The sequence below is a fragment of the Bidens hawaiensis genome, unplaced genomic scaffold, assembly GCF_021521415.1.
Source record: "Bidens hawaiensis isolate Kalapana, Puna unplaced genomic scaffold, B.hawaiensis_p1.1 tig00037226_1, whole genome shotgun sequence".
NCBI classification, from domain to species: Eukaryota; Viridiplantae; Streptophyta; class Magnoliopsida; order Asterales; family Asteraceae; genus Bidens; species Bidens hawaiensis.
In genome coordinates, this window is record NW_027496494.1 from 147,926 (window position 1) to 169,990 (window position 22,065).

The 22,065-nt window shown below is 33.6% G+C and overlaps 1 protein-coding gene across 1 annotated transcript; it reads left to right on the forward strand.

The window, feature by feature from the left end:
• The first annotated feature begins 139 nt into the window (after nt 1–139).
• On the forward strand, nt 140–6,962 carry LOC143589111 (protein LATERAL BRANCHING OXIDOREDUCTASE 1-like). The gene is made up of 3 exons (XM_077069959.1): nt 140–666; nt 4,211–4,538; nt 6,543–6,962. The coding sequence occupies exons 1-3, from the start codon at nt 194–196 to the stop codon at nt 6,801–6,803; spliced, it is 1,062 nt and encodes a 353-aa protein (XP_076926074.1). The 5' UTR covers nt 140–193; the 3' UTR covers nt 6,804–6,962.
• Nucleotides 6,963–22,065: the final 15,103 nt, after the last annotated feature.

A 22,065-nucleotide genomic window follows, 5' to 3' on the forward strand; every position in this document is an offset into this window, starting at 1 on the left:
ATATTTAATTATATAACTTAAGTCACATTCAGAAACAAACCAATAATGCTCCATGTACACAGCACAAAAAGACGTCCAGATTTATCATTTATACAACACCAACCAAGTGCAGCTAATTTCAGACACAAATCCACTTCACTACAACCTTTTAACTCACAAATTCCCTACTACAACTTATCATCAACCAGCAGCCATGGGAGACTTTGATCCAGCCTTCATCCAAGACACCGAACACCGCCCGAAACCTGCTGTAATCGAAGCCGATGGTATCCCAAAAATCGACCTCTCACCTTACATAACCTCATCTCCAAACACAAACACCGCAGCAATACACAATCTGGTTGATCAAATCCGTGATGCATGCAAAAACTGGGGGTTCTTTCAAGTGATCAACCACGGGGTTCCAATCGAGAGCCGCGAAAAGATACAGTTGGCTGCTAAGAGGTTTTTTGATCAGTCAACGGAGGAGAAGAGGAAGGTGAAAAGAAGTGAGAGGAATCCGTTTGGTTATTCTGATACTGAGCATACTAAGAATGTAAGAGATTGGAAAGAAGTGTTTGATTTCACGGTGAATGCTCCTGCGGTTATGCCGGCATCTTGCGAGCCCGATGATGAAGAGACCGCAGAGTATGATAACCCATGGCCTCAATATCCTCCAGAATTAAGGTACTTTTTAATATGACTAGTATTCAGTTTAGGAACCAGAAGAACTCTTTGGTAAGAGGGTCATGCTATTAGAGATCAATATTCTATAAGTTCTCTAATCGCAAGGTTAAGCTTATTTCTACTTCGACTACGGTCCAACTCATGTTTTTCTTAAAAGTATTCGATTTTTATATATAATTTTTTAATAATTTTCGGTGACTGGAGGGTCAGTGGACCCTCATGACCCTCCCTTGGTTCCACCAACACTAACAGCTTATACGAGTCATACAACATTTTGCATATATTATACATACCCCCGTGCATTACACAGAATAAGTTAATGTATAAATTACAACGGATAATTTAATAAATAAATTAATAGAAATAAAATAAAAGATAATTAATCTGAAAAGCAATACCACTGGAAGCAACATTTAAAACAATTAGGCCTTTAGATCTGAAGGATAATTAAAGACTTTCACAAAAATGTTTTTCACTCCATACCCTAAACCCTAAATCATAAACACAAAAAGATACCAGATTTTTCTTTTTGAACAGTTTTCATGTTATCCTTATAAACACACTGTTGTTCAACTGTCACAATAGTCTTATACTAAATATAAAAAATAGAAAATTTGTTTTTGATTTTTAAAACTTATTAAACATTGGATATTTGTAAAAAGTAAACAAAAATTATTATAGTTTTCTTCAATATGAAGATATCTCAAAAATTAAATGTTAATGTATTCTTTAAACACAAATTCTTTTATATACATTTTAATTTTAAAGAAAATATATTTATGACACGTAATTATTATATATATTAAATTAATATTATTTTATATTATGTATGTTTACAATATAATTTATCGCATGAGTAATTCAATTGATAGAGATTGACCAAGTAATACGGTATGTTAAATTTATAATCAATACTGTTCACAACAAAGATATTAGAACAAAGATATTTTTTTGTTTTCCATCAATAGAAGAGAATTGATTTAGGCGGAAATTTGATAGTGAAGATTAACCTCATAATGCCATGTGTCCAGATTATTTTCTTTTATTAGTATAGGTAGATTGTTTAACCTTATACAACATGTAGAGGTGTGTAGGGGTGTACAAAACCTTTTTTTCCAAACCAAACCAGTTTGGGTTTTGCATGTTCAAAACCGGTTTAAACATAGAACTAATCAAACTGATCTGAACCCGTTGGGTTTTAAAAGACAAAAAAAAAAAATCGGTTTGATTGTGAAATAACCAAACTGCTATATGAACCGGCAGTTTGATTCGGTTTGGCAGAAACCGGTTGTAGAAACGAATTGGTTCAGTTCAGTTTCCGGTTAACCGGTTATGGACCGGTTATTTTAATACCTCTAACAACCGTATAATGCTGAAAAAAAAATTGTTGTATGGACCTATATAAAAATAAAATACGGTTTTTATACGAGCTTACATGATATGTGGAAAATGCTATATGGACTTGTATGATGTGTGAATACGAGCACGTATGATATGTGAAAACTGTTATGCTATCATATGATATGATTGTAATCGCCATATATGACAGTTGAATATTCTTCATAAGTTAGACGGTCAATATGAAATGTGGGTCGTGTACAATGGTGGATTTATGTCTGAGCCAGGGGGTGTCCGGGATATCTTCAACTTTCTTGGCAAAGTGCAATTTTATGTATTGTATACCCCAAAACTTTAAGTTCCGTCATTTAATATAACAAAAGTACAAAATCCTTTCTTTATATAATAAGATACCTCTGAGTTTTTCTTTTAAATTCGTCATTGGTAGTGTACATGTAAAAATACTCAATGTTATTATACATAGATAATTGTAATGATAAATTAACACAATTTTATTATTTAGAATATAATTTGACATGAGGCGACGTTTTATAGATATGACTTTTTATAGCATACATATGCATAATTCTATAGGATAAGGTTAAAATGAAAACCCATTTGAGTTGTGAAGACCCTATGTAACATCGTTTTTTTTTGTTACATGTAATATATGTTGTAACATTTAATACAAAATATCGAAACATCAAAAAAAAAATGTTTTGCTATTTTTTAACATTTTTACTAATTTTTATATGTGTTTTCAGGAGAGAGAGAAAATTATATTTATATTTACATTTTTTATTCACTTTAATTGTGGACCACAAGATTTAAACATTAATTAAAAACATATGGTTGAGAATGAGTTTCTAGAGTTTTTTCCCAAGTCAAGTATGTTTTCATTTTATACTTAGCCTGATTCTATAAACTACAAGAATCCACATCTCATTTCCCATATAATCTATATCTTTATAATTGAAGAAACAATATAAGATTTTCATTTAATGTGACACTACATTCCATTTCTACACTTCGTTATAATTCTCAAAATTGGGACGAAATTTAGGGGCTCACTTTCCTTTCCCCGCATTTAGGGACTCGTTGCTTATTTCACATAGATAATTGTAAGGAACAATGAAAAAAGATAAGAAAAGAAAAAAAGGAGAGCCCCGTTGCCCCCCTCTGGCCAGACTATGTTGTCTCGCTGTCTTTCAGAGTTTGGCTTAGGTGTTCCCCCGGAAAACCATACCGCCGGTTGCCACTTGATAGTCGTTGTGCCACCACAAGAGCAGAACTCTCTGGTGTAATACACGGTGGGATGAAAACCCGGGTGGCTCGGGGTTCAAACTGACAAGCTTTGCGTAAGGCCTAGCTCAAGTCTCTTTACTGCCAATATTCACCCAAAGTGACACAAGTGAGATTCGAGCTTGAGTCTCCATTGAATAACCTAAGCCCTCCCAGACCACAAGTGAGTCTCCATTGGATTTTGTTAATCCCATCTTTTTTAGGTTAGATGATAACAATCTCATGTCGGAAAATTGTTGTTAGTGGTCCCACCTTTCACACAATATGTTTTCATTGGACACCCGCTATAAAAAAAACTTAACTTCATTAAGTGTTCTTCAAATTTCAAACTAATGTTTTGGAGCTTTTGATCAAAATGCTGATATAGATGAATTGATGTAAAAGTTATCTCAAAACGATTTTTCAAACAACTTGATTTTTGTTAACTAGAATTTTATAATCTAATAATTTGACACAATGTGACATTTTATAACCATAACTTTGATAGGTCTGTGACTAATTGTACGAGACTGTAGGTTTTGTTATATAGACCATTCACAACCTTTTCATGTCCCTATTTATATAATTACACTATAAATCATTACTTTTTTTATATTATTTTTAATTAAATAGTACTTTTTTATATATTTATCATTACATTTTTTCTCCTATACTTATAATCACTTTCAGAAATTATTAAAAAATTAATAGAGTGGAATAGGAACTTTTCAAATACATAGATAAACACTAACATTTTTTATTCTTCTCTACTCACAGTCATACCCTAAATTATTAAAACCCTACTAACATATAAGGGAAGGGTTGTGAATACTCTTAAAATCTGATTTGCAAAGTTTTATTAACAATGTATTGTGAGTTGAAAACTTGTAATCATTAACTTGAGTGTTTTATTGTTTAACAAAAGGGAGGTTTGTGAAGAGTATGCTAAACATGTGCAAAAACTATCGTACAAATTATTGGCATTGATCTCTTTGAGCTTGAACCTCCCTGAGGACCGGTTCGAGCCTTTTTTCAAGGACCATGGCTCTTACGCTCGGCTCAGCCACTACCCACCTTGCCTCGCACCTGACTTAGCCCTTGGTGTTGGTCGACACAAGGACGGCGGTGCTCTAACCATCTTGGCTCAAGACGATGTAGGCGGTTTAGAAGTTAAACGGAAATCCGATAGAAAGTGGATCTTTGTCAAGCCTACACCAAATGCTTTTATTATCAATGTCGGGGACGTTATTCAGGTAACAATGTATCAAGATGATTGATTATAAAGATCATATAAGATGAAAGTGGGGAATCATTAATTATTATTGAAGCATTTGTTACACAGAAACATGATACCCTATACTTACCTATACTTTATAAAAAACATGATTTCTACCAGATCCAATCTCTAGTTACCTATAGCCTAAAGATTAGACTAAGTCTATAAAATAGTTTGCATTACTAAAAAATTATTTATTTACTAGCTTGAGCCTCGTTTACTACATAGGTAACCGATGAAAAAAATAATATTTAATAATTAAGCAAAATACAAAAAACAATAAATTTAACCAATACACTAATAAGTTATTACTATATTTGTGGTTGTTTTGGTTAATGTACTGCACGGGTTTAAGGAAAATATTACATATAAACAATAAAATTAATAGAAAATACTAAACATCTTACTAATATATTAAAGCAAAATGATTCGCTTCACATGTCCTTATTCTAGCCTATCCACATAGAATTCTATGTAATCACATTTCCATATCAATAATTTCCACATATTCATAATTATTTTTAATCCACTAAATTAAAATCAGCATTCCAATTTAATTCAATTAATTCTACAATTAAATCTATTTATTCAAATTAATGCAATTAACTCTATGATTAAGTCTATTTATTCCAACTAATAACCACCTTGTCAAATGTATGTCTTTCTTTTTAAGTTTCTGTTTCATTTAAATCTATTTATTCAAATTAATGCAATTAGCTTCATGATTAAGTCTATTTATTCCAATTAATAACCATATTGTCAATGATTTAATTTACTCTTGAGGAAAGAAGAAGAGCCAGTGAATGGTGATCAAACCGAATGTTCTTTAAGTTTTATTTATTTATTTATTAAGAAATGACATGAAAAATGCTATAAAAATATAGATATATCTGAAAATTATTTATGAAAAACATCCTAAAAGAAAAAAGAAAAAAAACGTTCTTTAGAACAATTAGGAACATTTAAAAAAAAATTAAATAAAGCTGTTTACAAAGATATTTTTGGAAACTTAATGTGATACAGTTTAAAGCTGGTATGTATTTGTAAACCTAGTTTTCAATTAATATTACAAAATCTTTTACTAATATGTGTTTTTTATTTTTTTTAGGTCTAATGGTTCATTTATGTTATATTATTTCTTATTTATTGCATTATTTATTTATAAAGTATTTTCTTTTTATATTATACACATAGTTTAACATCTTTTGTAACATCTGAGGGTAAAAAACTTATGTCAAATATTTGTGTTGACTGAATGAGTAGTTTATATTTTATATTGTTTATTGAAATGTTTCTACCCGTATGTAACACGGGTTATTATCCTAGTAAAGATAATATAATAGAAACCAAATTTATCATATATTATTAACAAGTTGTACATTTTATATTATTATTACAAAAGTAAAAATGTAGACACTGTGTAATAAATCAAAAATTAGTAAAAATTTTCTTTATATGCTACATTTGATGTTGTATTGGTTAGTTTATATTATTTATCATAAACCATAAAATACTAGGATTTGAAATCAAATATTTGTGATATTCACTAGTCTAACTTTTGGAAGCTTTAATCATAAATAAGATATACAAATTTAGTACTCCGAAAATAGTTATCTTTTATACAAGTTAAGTATTTATTATAGTTACTATACTAGAACCCATGTGATACACGAGTGGTTAAAAAAATATAATAAAAAAAATGAATTTAATATTATTTTAATAACATACCTTATGATTTATATTATAATAACCAATTTAATGGATTATTTTACATAAATATGTTAGAATGAAAAAAATGAAAACTAATAAAAAATTGTTTAATAACACAAATAATAAGATATATAAAACATTGTAGATTATTATTAGAAAGTATAGATAAAGATTCTTGTTACATTTTATTTATTTTTTTATTTAATTAATATTCTAAGTCTTTTAATATTTTGTGGGTTAACATTAAAGATTTGTGATTCTTATTTTGCAGGTATGGAGCAATGATGCATATGAGAGTGTTGAGCATAGGGTGAGAGTGAACTCCACCAAAGAAAGGTTTTCAATCCCTTTTTTTATGAATCCTGCACACTATACGATGGTGGAGCCGCTAGCAGAGTTGACAAATGAGCAAAATCCAGCCAAATACAAGGCTTATAACCGGGGCAAGTTCTTTGTGGCAAGGAAGTATAGTAATTTCAAAAAACTTGATGTTGAAAACTTACAGATTTATCATTTTAAAAAAACTGGATGAGCGGAAATCGACGATGTTGCTTAATATTGTTTCTCATATCCAGAATGTTGTTATATAAGTAAGAAAAGATTGTGCTATCATGTTGGAAATTAGATATCGTGGACCCTGTGTTGTTGTAATGACACTGATTGTCAAGGATCCAAGATTTGGGTCATTAATAAAAAGATGTTTCATGGTTCATGATGTCTTTTTTATTTAATTATTAATTTTCATTTACTCTTTTCTGATTGGTTTTTACAATTCTCATAATAAAAGGACTTTCTATTTGATCGTCTCTCATAGAAGAAAAGTATGCATATGATGTAAAGCTTAAAGAGGTACAGCAAATGCTGATATTAGAAATCGGAAATAATATAGAGAATGCCCATTGATGTTGAGATTAAGAGTTTTCACAAATCAAGTGTGAGTAAAGCCATAGAAATGGCCTCAGGGTAATATTGTTTTTTAATCTTACTTTAATCCATTTTTTTCTCGTGTTCAAACCTCAAAATAATCATCTACTAAGGGTATTTATGACATTGCAGCCTTGCAAATGCCTTAGCAGGACTTTCAACCGGTGATATTGTTCAAGAAACTGGCGGCAGACTAGATTCTCTTCATTGTGAGGGTATTCATGTACGAATATTCGTCTCTCTCTCTCTCTTCTAATTATCTTACAAGATGAAGTCATTAAAAATTAAAAGTAAATTAATTTTTATTATCTGGATGCAGAGACTTTGAGAAATGTGCTCATTGCATTATCTCAACTTCTGCTTTTAGGGAAATCAGTTATACACAATGCAAACAAAGTCCACGATCCCGTTGATAATGAGGATATTGTGAAAATTAAATGGCCTAAGGACTCTGTTGAAAAGGCTAAAACGATGAGAATGAAAGTAAAACCAATGACTGGATACTTTGTCACACCCCAACCTAAGACGGAAATCCCGGGGCGTGATCCGATTGCTCACAGCTCGAAGATACTATCATAAATATAAATGATAATATCTAATTAATTATTTTGTTCAAATAATACACACAATAATCAAATACAACCAAACAATTCAAATAAATAAATACAACAAGTCTAAATCTATGTATGTCTTCATTATAATCCTAAGGTCTTTCTAAGTGTCTATCCTTCAACTCAGGCAACCTGCATATGCGTAGAAAATGGAGTTTTGTCAACAAACATGTTGAGTGAGTTTATCACCAAGTTTTTGTCACACCCCAACCTAAGGCGGAAATGCCGAGGCGTAATCCGATTGCTTACAGCTCGAAAATACTATCATAAATAAAATGTGACAATATCTAATTAATTATTTTAATTCAAATGTACACACAATAATCAAATACAACAAAACAATTCAATTAAATAGATACAATTAATTAAATTTAAGTTTGTCTTCAATATAACCTATGGTCTTGACTACATATCCATACTTCAATCTACGCAACCTGCATATGCGTAGAAAATGGAGTTTGTCAACAACACATGTTGAGTGAGATGATCACCAATTTTGAAACATTAACTAATAGCATATATATATATATATATATATATATACATATATACATATATATATATATATATACATATATATATATATATACATATATATATATATATAGTTGATAAATGATAAATACGCAAACCAACCATGTGATAATAATCAAACGAATCATAACAAACATGCATATAACCAAATCGTGTCTGCCAATGAAATCATTGCCAAGCGAATCGGGCATTGATTACAATGACTAAGGTTGTCGTTTTACCTTTGCCAAGCGAATCAGGCTCCGGTTACTAAGACGGTTGTATGATCATACTAATGAGAACCCTCTACAAGGGGATATGTTGGACCTCTCCGAAACGTTATCAAGTAAACAATTAAATATGTAGCAATTAGCAAATAGCATTCAACTGATATTCACACAATGATTATATTTGCGATTTTGTGTATATATATAGATAGAAAATATGAATAAGTCCCCAAAATGTTTGAAAACAGTAGATAAAAAGGGGAATGATCAAACTCACCTTAGACGAAAGGCAAGTGATTAATAAATTCGACAAACGAACTAATGATTTAAGCGAGTCGTCTAATACACGTCCAACGAGATTAATGATCAGAATCTGAAACTTTGTGATATGAAACTATAAATAAAAACGAACTTAATTCCACTGGAATCAATCCAAACGGATGAGTAGAACTCTAGTTATGTTGATTTTAATGTTTAAACGAGTCGAGTCTGACCAGAATCCAAACTTCGAATCGGGAGTCGGGTTTTGGGCAAAACCCTTAAAATTTAGTTACGAAAAGAAAAGTCTTCTGGACCGAACATTGAATCGGACCAGAAGTATGAGAAAACGAGAAGTCAAAGTTGCTGACTGTTTTACCCTTTGTCGGGTTTTAAAGCAATTGACCGGTCAATACCCTTCAATCTCAGAAATTGATTGAAGGTTATTGACTAGGGAATATGTATGAACAATTTTACAGTTACAACTTACCCGGAAAATAAAAGGATCAAGAGATATAACGAGTCAAAGATCAACGTATAAGCAAAGTCAAACGTCAAGGCTTGTGTCTTTAAGGAATATGCAAAAACCGAAGGGTTTGAGAATGAGCAGAGGTAGGTGACGGCTGGAGGAGATGTAGTAGGGTTAGGTTAAGGTTTACAGCAGGGAATTATGATGTGTTTATATAAGAATAGCTAAAACGAACCAAATATGGGCTTTTTGGCCCGTTTAAGCAAGTATATGCGATTTAAGGAAAGAATCTTCGATTTATTCACAAAGATCTGATCTTGGACAAGGGAAAACGAATTAGGAATGGTATTTTAGTTGTATGATGTTTACTTGGACCTTAATTCACTCTAACATGCCTAAAATAAACGATTTTATACCTTAAACGAACTAGAAAACGAACTAAGGCTTAAACAATCTGTGCAGATACCCCGTCGCACCGCGCGGCCACCTAGCGTGGTCCCGTCGCGCAGCGCTCCGGGCCACAATGGGGAAAGTTTCATTTTTTTCATTTTTAGTCCCTGTAGTTTGATATTTGGTCAATTATTGAACTTTTTTATGTTTTAAATAAGGATTTAGACATTATATAAAGTATGAGAGGTATAAATTGAACATTAGAAACATAAATATATTATTTTTGTTTAATAATGAAAATCTAAATTATTCCCGGTCGGTTTAAACGTAAACGAAAAAACCGAGATGTTACAGTTTTGACACCAAAAATAATGTTAATATAATAAATAAGCAAAACGTAATAAATGCAGTAATGAAATCAAACCATAAGCAAGTAAGTTTACGAATAAACCATTGTCAAGCGAATCGGGCGCCGGTAAATCAACCATGAACAAATAAGAATAAGACCGTTGCCAAGCGAATCGGGCGGTGGTCAATAGAATGAGAACCCAATACATGGGGATATGCAGGACCTCTCCGAGCACGAATGCGCACATAAACAAGTAAGCACATAACAAGTAGATTTGATTAATCACACACAATTACACGTTTGCTATTTTTTATATGTATGTAAATATAGATATGTATGTATAGTATGATATACGCATATGTCCCCAAAACGTTTGTGAAAATTGAGTAAAATAGGGGAATGATAAAACTCACCTTAGATTAAAGGCAAGTGAGTACAATTAAGAATAAACGAGTCAATGGATAAGCGAGTCGTCCAATACGCGTCAAACGAGATAACTGATTAGAACCTGAAACTTTGTGATATGAAACTATAAATAAAAACGAACTTAATGGCGTTGGAATAAATCCAAACGGATGAGTAGAACTCTAGTTATGTTGAATTTAAGATTTAAACGAGCTGATACTGACAAGAATCCGAACAGCGAGTCGGAAGTCGGGTTTTGGGCAGTAGCCTTAAAATTTTTCTACGAGAATAAAATTCTTCTGGATCTAACGTTGAATCTGACCAGAAGCATGAGAAAACGCAAAGTCAAACTTGTTGACTGTTTTACCCTTAATCGGGTTTTAAAGCAATTGACCAGTCAACACCCTTCAACCACTGAAATTGATTGAAGGTTATTGACTAGGGAATACGCATGAACGATTTTACAGTTTACAACTTACCCGGAAAGTGAAAGGATTGATGAGAAACGGAAGTCAAAGGTCCTAACGCAAGCAAAGTCAACGATCAAGGCTTGTATCTTTAACGAACATGCAAAAACCGAAGGGTTTACGAGATGGCAGAGGCTAGTGATGGCTTGAGGAGGTTTATTAGGGTTAGATTAAGTTTTACAGCAGATAGTTATGACTTGTTTATATAGGAATAGCTAAACCGAACTAATTATAGGCTTTGTGGCCCGTTTAAGCAAGTAAATCATACTTTTATGAAGAAATCACTGAATATAATCGAAATATTTGATCTTGGATGATAATAAACGAGATTATACTTATGTTTCAGTTATAGGATTGTTTCTTGGTCCTTAATTCTCTCTAATATGCCTAAAATTATCGATTTCGAGCCAAAAATGAACTAGTAAACGTGTTTAATCAAAACGATCTGCACAGTATGGCCATAGCGCCGGGTGACGGCCACCACCCTTGGTGGTCGCGCAGCGTCCCGGCCCAGAATGGGTTTGGATTTTGGTATTTAACAAGTTTAGTCCCTAAAGTTTAGTATTTGGTCATTTGTTGAACTTTTATGCAATGATTAAGGAATAAGCATTGTATAAAACATGAAGGGCCTATAGTGAACATTAGGAACTTAAAAATTCATAATTATTTGATTTTTGATTAATTATAATGATCTATGTGCTTTATGTCCAAGGCTTGATGCAAAACTACTATCGAGCCGGGGGTCTCATCGGAAGCAATCTCTCTATTCCTATGGGGTAGAGGTAAGACTATCTACATCTTACCCTCCTTAGACCCTAACATAGCTTTGCTATTGGTGGGATATACTGAGTACGATGATGATGATGATGATGATGATCTAAAATATTCCCGGTTCGGGTTATATGTAAACGAATACGGTTTAGAAAATCCGAAATGTTACATACTTGCCGTTGCAGTCAGTTTTGTGACATGCATGTGTAGACGTGTATATGTTTTTAATATATTTTCAAGATGGTATTTATCCTAAATATGAATATGATAAGCATGCATATCAGATGTAGCAGAAGCTTATGCAGCAGCCATCAAATCTGATTTTTCTAAGGTTTTGCCAGAACAGTCAATTCAAGATAAAGCCAACTCGTTTTCTGAGGATCTGCATGTTAATTGGACCGCAACCGTGGGTAAAATCCAGAATGGTTCGAAGGGGGCTTGTTTTCTTGTTTTAGTGTCAAATAAATGGGCTGTTGCCTAACATTTATGTTTTAATTCTGCATGTTTAATGCATCAGTTAGAATAGTTATTTGAGTCATTATGCATTCTTCTAGATTTATGAAGGTGTGTCTTTCCAGGGCTAAGGGCTTTAATTTCTTTAAGTTATTATCTTGTAAGCTATTTATATCTATATTAGTTAGAATTGTTTTCTTGTCAAGGCATATCATAAAACCCTAAAATTATTAATTCAATACCAGCCCCCATATCTACATCCCACAAAATTTTTCTTCCCCCATTGTTGGTTTCTTCAATTTCTTCAAGCATTTGTTGACTTTTAAGCTTCAAGACCCTTTAACCTCGATTATCTCTTGTTCCATTTATCGTTCGGGTAAGTTGTCTTCTGTGTTTTTGTGTATCTTCATCCACTTAACAAAATTCTTCAATCAATTTCAGTGATTGAGGGAGTTTCGGTGGTCAATTGCTTTCCGACCCGTTAAAGGGCATATTGGTCAACAACTTTAACCAGTCGATTTCTAACACTTCTGGTTGGAACCGGATTTCGGTCCAGAAGACTTTTATTCTCATAATGAAATTTTAAGGCTACTGACCAAAACCCGACTTCCGACTCGCTGTTCGGATTCTGGTCAGTACCAGCTCGCTTAAACGTTTAATCTATCATAACCGGAGTTCTAGGCGTCCGTTTGGAACGATTCCAGCGCAACAGGTTCAGTTTTACTCATATTTACGTATACCAAAGTTTCAGGTTCAGTTGGTTAATGATATGGGCTTAATCATATATAAATATTTTTACTATTTCTTACACTTTAGAGTAACTTTTGGGTTGATTTTATTAATTAATTGGCTTAACTGGTTCATATTTAGATTTTAAGGTTTTCAAGAGACAACAAACTAAATTGGGTTACTTTTACTAAGTTTTTTAATCAACTAGTAAATAGTCGAATCCATTTTATATATTATTATGTTTAAAAGAATAACTTAAATTAACTTAATGTTGAGATCATTTAAATTTTGGTTCTTAAAGTATTACTAATTAAATCGAGTTGTGGGTCTGTGATGTGAATAGAAAGATTAAAAAAAAGAAAAAGAAAAAAGAAAAGAAAACGAAATCAGATTGTTTTGTTTATGCATGCACATATAATTTCGATATAGTGCAAGTGGTGGGCTGAATTAGTTATTTTGGGTTTCAAATTAATAACATTTATAACTAAAAGAAACAAGATTATGGGTTTAGGTTGAACGTGTGGCTCATATAACAAGATGCTGGTGGGCCTGTAATAAGAAAAAAAGAAAGTCGGTGAAACAATATATATTCATCTAGGGCAGATTGGAAACGGGAGTCAACAGGGGTCCGCCCCCTTTGTTGCGGCTGGGAAGTTCGAACAAGAAAGAAACAAAAAGAAGAAAAAATCAAGCAGGCTTGCTGCTTGATTATACTCACGACACAAAAAGTCAACAAGAGGAAAAGGAAATTAATTTAAACAAGTAGGCAGGCAGCTGAATTAATTTAACCAGGCTAGTAGCTTAATAATATTTCTTTTCTTTTATGATGAACCGTGATTCATATATTATTTTTGTTTCATCAAATATTATGAGCGGCTAGATTGTGAAACTACCTGGGTTTGGATAAATACTTTTTAAACTTGTTTTATTTTCGGTTTTGGATTATTATTTATTGGTTCATGATTTGGTAAAAATTTTTATTGTCTTTGGTTATGATGCGTATGCGTATTTGATATTAATTTATGATTAATTTATTGTTCCATACGCGTCTTTGTGAACGTCTTTCATGTATGGATGCGTATTAGGTTGTTTACTGTGTGTTTACAACTAGTTTATGGTTTATTGTTAACATATTCCATAGGAATGGTAATTGAGAGTTTAGAGATACCTTATATTCTGCCACTTGAGAGACCGGGAGGTAATTAAGTGTCGTCAGTTTTGGTCGTTTGCGAGTTTGGGTAGTGATTGCACGGGACTGAGTTGCCCTAGATTCCTTTAGATTCTTACAGATCTTAAGTATAACCGAATTTAATAAAAATACCCCTTTATGCCTTAGGGTATATTGTGATTAGAGAGACCGGGAGGTGATCCGAACCATTAAACTGTTGAGCTTACATGATATTTAGGGTTCTTAAGTATTGTTGGTGAGACCGGGAGGTGATTTAGCATACTTTAGTTATGCTTTAAGTTTCATATTTTTAGAATCCGGTTACCGATCATAAATCCAATTCCGAGAGTTTACGAGTTGACTAGTAGGATTCCTTACCTAAGTAGTTGCTTCCCCTATATAAGTTTCGTTCCGATTTTGCTTTCGTGTCAGTTTTAGTTTAAGTATTATTTATTTTATAGTTAATAAAAAAAACACAAAAATCAATTAAATCTATTTATTTAAGTTATTAGTCAGAGTCTAGTTTATGTGTCGCTAGTGTCCTGTAGGTTCGACATCCGGACTTCATTAGGCTTTACTGTAGTCGATAGGTACACTTGCCTGTCTAGTGGTCTAGCATTAGGAGAGTCTAGATTTATAAATTTAAAACTAGAGTGTCTAAGTTAGGTTAGGTTTTTATAGACCGTGTTTCAGCACATCAGTTAATATTGTTCGACACGTTAACAGACGATCCATTTACTTAACCGTTTATTATTGTTCTTATTCGCTTGCCTACGAATCAAGGTGAGTTTGATCATTCCCCTTTATTTTACTGTTTTAAAAATGTTTTAGGGACATATGTGTACCTATTCATATATTATATCACTAGGTTAGATACCCATGTCATACATGGGCTTGACAACTTAAATTCTGTAAGTGATAACTTTTGATAAATAAAGTTGAGTAATACATTAATAAGTATGAAGTTAAATTACAACTACTATTAACAATCTTAAAAATAAATCATAAATCTTTAAATACTTCTTTCGATACAACAGTAGACGATACACTAAAAATATGGTAACAACTAAAGTAAAATAGAATTATGAGAGCATAGATGGTACAATCGGACCAATACGAACCAGTCATTAATAGAAGAAAGCTTTCAATCAGTCGAAATGTGCAGTAAAAGAGAATCGACAAGGTTTTGATCGACGATATATGGATAGAAATAAAGAGATTATGGTTATAGGGGAAAAGAAGGCCGGCTGAGTTCAATTAAAGATCCACGTATTTTTGACAATAAACCCACCAAGTAAGTTTCAGGAGCTAACATGTTTCATATACATGTAAATGTTTTCTTACATATAAAAACAATATAATTTATATTAGACAAATTAAATAATGAAAATGTTCAGTTTATAAAAATGTTTTATAAACAAACCTAATGTTTTTAAGAAATAAAATACGTTTTGTAAAAGCGTAAAAGAGTAAAGGGTCCGGGTAGGGTATTAGGTAAAAGGGTAGGGTCATACCCTTTGAACAGTCGTATGCATAATTCAATTAAATGCTATTTGATATTTATTTATGTGTGTTTATATTCTATCAAGTCTCGGAGAGGTCCATTTGAAGTCTAGCAAGTCAGTATAATCATACGCCGTCTTAGTAACCTGAGCCCGATTCGCTTGGCGATGGTAATCGACAATCTCAGTCAGTCATTGTAGCCAATGCTCATTCGCAAGGCAACGGTTAAATGGCACACTAGCATGTCTATGGTTTGTTTGTGGTTTGATTGATTATTACTCACATATGTTTGTTTGCGTATTTAACATTTATCACCTATTATATATATGCTATTATTATTCATGAAAAATTGGTGATCATCTCACTCAACATGTGTTGTTGACAAACTCTATTCCATTTTTTATGCATATGCAGGTTATCGTGTGACTTGAAGCTTGACATGAAAGACATCTGGAAAAGACCATAGAGAACTTAATAAAGACTATCTTTATTTAAATTTTGATTAGATTATTTGTTTTAAATTATTTGTTTTTGTTATGAATATTGTGCACTGTAATACGAAATACTTAATTTAATAGATATTGTCATTTTATTTATGATAGTATCTTTGAGCTGTGAACAATCGGCTAACGCTCTGACATTTCCGCCTTAGGTTGGGGTGTGACAGCTCTTTTGTTGATCAATGTACCAGGAAATTTGAGTGATTCTTATTCTTTGATATAACCATTTACAAGTGGTATCAGAGAAATCTGGGAGAACCATTGAGAGAAAACAATGGCAGCAAAAAACTCAAACTTTCAAGTACTTAGCGTCCCAAAGTTCGATAGGGATTACGAGCATTGGAGCTTGCTAATGAAGACACTGCTGAAATCAAAGGAGTATTGGGTTATAATAGAGTCGGGGTACACTGAACCTCAAGAAGGAACTACACTTATGGCTGCCCAATAGACCAGATTTGAAGACCATGACTCACAAAGAGGCTGCTAGGAAAATTTAGGACGCTATGAAGAACAAATATCAAGGCAACGTAAGAGTGAAGAAGGCACAATTACAGAGATTACGAAGGGAGTTTGAAATCTTAGAAATGAAAGACGGTGAAAGTGTGACTGAATACTTTAGCCGAGTAATGACCACAACTAATGAAATGAGAAATTTTGGAATGGAAATAACAGATGTAATGATTGTCGAGAAGATCCTCATATCATTAACTGAAAAGCGCAACCATGTGGTTTGCTCCATTGAAGAATCGAAGGACACTGACACGATATCAGTGGATGAATTGCAGAGTTCTTTGCTTGTGCATGAGCAAAAGCTTGTGAAGAAACCTAACGAAGATCAAGTCTTAAGAGCAGAATTTGATCCGGTTGGAGGTCATGTACGGGGGCGTGGCCGAAGTCAGATTAATAAAGAACATGGTCGAGGTCAAGGAAGATCAAAATCTGAATTTGACAAGTCAGTAGTAGATGCTACAAATGCCATTAGCTTAGGCATTTTTCCTATGAATGCACTCGAGGAGACAAGTCTTTGAATTATGCTCAATTCGATGAAGTAGAAGACTTACTTTTAATGACCTGTACAGGAGTGAAAAAGGAAGGCAAAGAAGGAATCTGGTTTCTTGATTTGGCTTGTTTGAACCATATGATGGGAACCCGAGAATGATTTGTCAATTTAGATGAAGGATTTAAGCATTTAGTAAAACTAGGGAATGATCATCGGCTTACAGTTAAAGGAATTGGTGAGGTGAGATTTGAAGTTGAAGGAATAACACAAGTCATCAGCCGTGTGTATTATGTTCCTAAACTTACCTCAAATTTACTAAGCATTGGGCAGCTACAAGAAAAAGACCTGACAGTGGTTATACAAAGAGGCATGTGCAAGGTTTATCATCCTCAACGAGGTGTGATAACCACCTCTAAAATTACAAGAAACAGGATGTTTTTAGTGAATGCAAGAATGAAACCCATTGAAGGTCAATGATTGAAGCTAGAATGAGATGTAAACGAGCAAATTTGGCATAAACGACCTGGGCACGTAAACAACAAATCATTGAGAACCATGCAATTTAGACAAATGGTAAAAGGGCTTCCTAAATTAGCAGAGCATGACAAGGTTTGTGAGTATGCAATCTGGGAAAGCAAAAAAGAGTAGACATTCCCAAGAAAAGTAATTGGAGGGCCTTAAATCAGCTCAAACTTATCCACACATATCTGTGTGGACCTATTAAATCTGAATCACCAAGTGGGAAAAGATATGCTATGGTGTTTATTGACGACTTTTCTAGAAAGGGATGTGTTTATTTTCTGTCTAAGAAAAGTGAAAGCTTTGAAACATTTAATAAATTCAAGACCATGGTTAAAAATGAAACTGGTTAACAATTAAGGGGATAAGAAGTGACCGAGGATGGGAGTTCACTTCAAAGAAGTTTAACGATTTATGTGAAAAGTTTGGGATTAAAATACAATTGACCGCTGCCTATACTCCACAACAAAATGGAGTAGCATAGCGATAGAACAGAACTCTAATGAATATGGCTAGATGTTTGTTGCTTGAGAAAGACATGCCTAAATGGTTTTGGTTGGAAGTTGCTAATTGGGCATGTTTCATCTTAAACAGGTGTGTAACCACTTCTGTTGAGGATAAGGTCCCCGAAGACACTTGGTTAGGGCATGCACCAAATGTTAGTTTTCTCAAAATTTTTGACTGTATAGGTTATGCCCATGTGCCCTCTCAGCTAAGAACCAAGTTAGACGATAGAAACACTAAATGTATCTTCTTGGGTATTAGTACTGAGTCAAAGGCAGTTAGGATGTATGATCCTGTTCAATAAATGGTTATTATAAGCAAAGACGTAACCTTCTTAGAAAATGAAGCATGGGTCTAGGATACTAAAGTGTTTGGTAGTAGAGAATTGTTAATTCCTGATGAGGAAGGGGAAGAAAATCAAGAAAGAGATATTGACGAGTCACATTCAACGAGTCATATTCAGATATGGCAAGTCCTACATGGGATACTAATCAAAGTTCATCTAGGATCGCTGATGGTACGAATGAGGAAAGGGGAGGCAATACCCCTTAGTCCATTACTCCTAACACTATGGAGTCCATGAATCAAAATGAAGAAATTGGAAGAGCGGGGCCTAGCATGAACATATAAAAAAGGACAAGAACTGCTCCAATATGGATGAGAGATTATGAGAGTGGGGAAGGATTATCAGAAGATGCAATGGACTTTGTCATGTATAGTTCACTTGAGGACCTCACAATTTATGAAGAAGCAATTAAAGAGCACAAGTGGATACAAGCAATGGTGCATGAAATGGAATCTATAGCAAAAAACAATACTTGGGAATTGGTAGATAGAATGGAAGCAAGCAATTGCCATGATTGATTCTGATTGCAAAAGATCACAGATTGCTTTCTAGAGCGTTTCTGGAATTGGCTTGAAAATTGTCAGGTGTTTGACTATTTGGAGTCAAACTAAGAATTATATACAAAAAGGATTTTTCTTTGCTCACATTAGGCTAGTGGGCAGCAGGTTATTAATTTACTAATATGCAAATTACAAATAAAGGATAGTGTTGGTACATCTTCAATTGTGAAATTGCATATTTGCGACAAGCCGACAAATTATCAAAGGAATCATTGTATTTGCCTTCAACGTTTCGGGTTATACTCGGCTCCTCAAAAGTTAACGGTGTTGGGTTTCAGTGGTGATCAGTTAAAATTTCGTTTATTAAATCCGGTTCAATAAACGTGACAAATAATAATTAATTACATTAATTAATATACGCAGCGAAAAACATATGTTAATCAGCACCGAAAACAAAACCCGACAGGATCTGGTTACAAAAAATACGAGTACGAGTCAAAACATTAAATATAAACTAACAATATATTTAAGTTTACCTCGGTTAATAATTAACTGGTTGAGACAATGAAGGCTAACGAACCGAGCTAGGTGACACAACGAGATCCAACGACCAACGGTGCGGTGCACGACGGCAACCCAGCAGCGGTGGTGGTGTGCGAACAGCAGCCCGCAGACAGCGGCGGCGTACAGCGGCGAGCGGCGATGGTCGGGCAGCGCCGGCGATGGGGTGGAGGAAGAAAGGAGATGGACTTGTTGCTTAGGTTAGGGTTAAGGTTATGTCCATAACATCATGTGTTTATATAACCTATAATTAGGTTTAACTAACTTAGTTAGTTATAAACCTAATGGGCCAACAAGTCCACATCTTGCTCCAAAGCCCGCTTCTTGTAATTTCATCTCGTTAAAGTATCTAACCCGGTTAACTAACTTAAGCGGGTCAATGGCTCTTTACCTCACGGTGTAACTCTTACAGGTCATAACCCTGTTGGCCGTATTGACTTACCCTAACCGGTCCATAATTCTAACAAACGGGTCAGCATATCATAAAAACCTAATGTCTATATTCTTGATTTTAGATATTTGAGCATGCTTTGTTTGTATCTTTTCTTCATTCGTTTAATACAATATTTAATATTTCAGTAGATAAACGTGTTAAATTAGCTACGTAAGTTATCGTTTTTCTTTTCCTCTGATTTAGAACCATTATTCTTTTAAAAAAGACCACAAAAATGTGAATTAACCCGTTTTGATTAATGTTTTCCATTTTGAAACAGGTTTGCGCATGGCTTTGGATGTGGTTTGTACTGAATATGGTTCTATTATGTTTCGCCCTATACATTGACCAACAACTGTTGTAATCATGGTTCAAAGACGACGTCTAAATCATGGTTCAAAGACGGTGTCTGCGCATGGCTTTGGATGTGGTTTGTACTTAATTTTGGATATTTACTTATATTTTCTAATTTTTATTTGAAAATAAGTCGCCTGTGACCATTTTCCCCCTATCATGAGCCCTTCACCGCTTCTTCAATTTGCGACTATAGAAAAGCAAAAAGAAAAAAAAAATCGGATAACGGATCAAAATGGTCAACTAATTTATATGCTAAAATCCCTTTATTTGCTTAAGTTGTACATGAGACATGCTACTATGCTATTGATTATTGAAAACCACCTAATTGCTTTTTAAATACCACACTAAATAAATATTTGGATACTTTTTAACAAATTTCGAATTCAAGTATGAAATGCCTTTCATATTGTATCTGTTTACTTGGCATTGTGCTCGCTCATGTGGATCCCCTTTTCACTGTAGGTAGGTATGTGGATTTAACTGGATTGCAATCACAATTCTCAGGTTAATATTTGTGACAGCGAGTTCAAAATGGGAAGGTTGTTGAGCTTCATGAACGCAGGTAAAACATTATTTACATTGTTACCTTTTTCTCCATATAAGGCGTGACAACTTTCCGTTAATGTAATGTCATACATGCAGAATGGTAATGACACTCTTCCTTTCAAAAGTGCATTCAAGGATTTAAGATGTAGCAGTCTGGCTATTGAGAAATCACTCGGGTATTTTGAAACTTTATAGTAATATTTTTCGTCTTCATAATCAGCATTCTCTTCTTCGTCTTCATAATCAGCATCCAAGTCCTCAATTTCACCCAAATTCCCGACTCTCTCATTACCAGGATGAAACTCATTCTCTTCCCCTGCAAACTGAAACGGCCCTGAGCGGTTTGGTGGTTCAGACCTTACTGATCGGTTATCATCAAAGCTCAATGTTTGTCTTCTATTTTGGTTTCCACCCTAAGCAGTTAATGCGGAAAAATATTGGATATCGGTTATCGCAGTGAGATATCGGTAATTTTAATGTCATGTAAAATTCATATATATAGTAATTTAACACTAATAATTCAGTATAGTCTCCTACCAGGAAATTAACCTTTTGCTACTTGCAAAATACCAACAATTATAGCAAGTAAAAATTGATTAAGACTTAAAACAGTAACATTGAACACTAAAAGTTAATAATTAAGACTTAAACTCTAATATTGGGAATATCGGTGATATATCGGTCAAATATCAGTCCAACATCGGTCAAATATCTGTCAATATTGCCAATATTTTTGGTACCGATATTCTGACCGATATTGACTGATATTCACTAAGGGACCGATAACCGATCGATGATATCGACTGCAGAGTTTCCACCCCCACGGTTCACTTGATTTTTGTTACTATTAATGTTCACATTTTGGTTTTGGTTGGGTGGTGGGTTGTTTAAGGGGAATGGTTGCTTTTGAGTTAGTGGCTGGTCTTGGTTTTCGGGTTGATAGACAAGTGGGTCTTGATAATTCTAGCTATTCATATCTTCTTCTTTTGGTTTTGAGGTTGTGGTTAAGTTTCTGGTTCAAACCCGTCTTTTAAGCTCCTCGGTTTCTTTTTGCTGTTTTTTCAATTTATGGCTCAAATTGAGGCTGCTCTTAATTTCTCTGGAATATCTCATATGCATGAACCGGTAAGAATCCTTGCACACACAAAAACACACAAACTCCGCGTAAAATCAACAAAGAAACAATAAAAATAAAAAATTAAAAACTAAACTAAAGTAGCACTTTATGAGTTGATTCCCTAGTAACGACGCCATTTTGATCTATGTCGAAAGGTTAATCAAAAACATTTGT

Bases quoted from the DNA above. Each gene is read 5' to 3' on its own strand.
- LOC143589111 (XM_077069959.1), top strand. From the start codon at position 194: ATGGGAGACTTTGATCCAGCCTTCATCCAAGACACCGAACACCGCCCG. The intron at 667-4,210 runs GTACTTTTTAAT...GTTTAACAAAAG, and splicing joins CAATATCCTCCAGAATTAAG to GGAGGTTTGTGAAGAGTATG. The intron at 4,539-6,542 runs GTAACAATGTAT...CTTATTTTGCAG, and splicing joins ATGTCGGGGACGTTATTCAG to GTATGGAGCAATGATGCATA.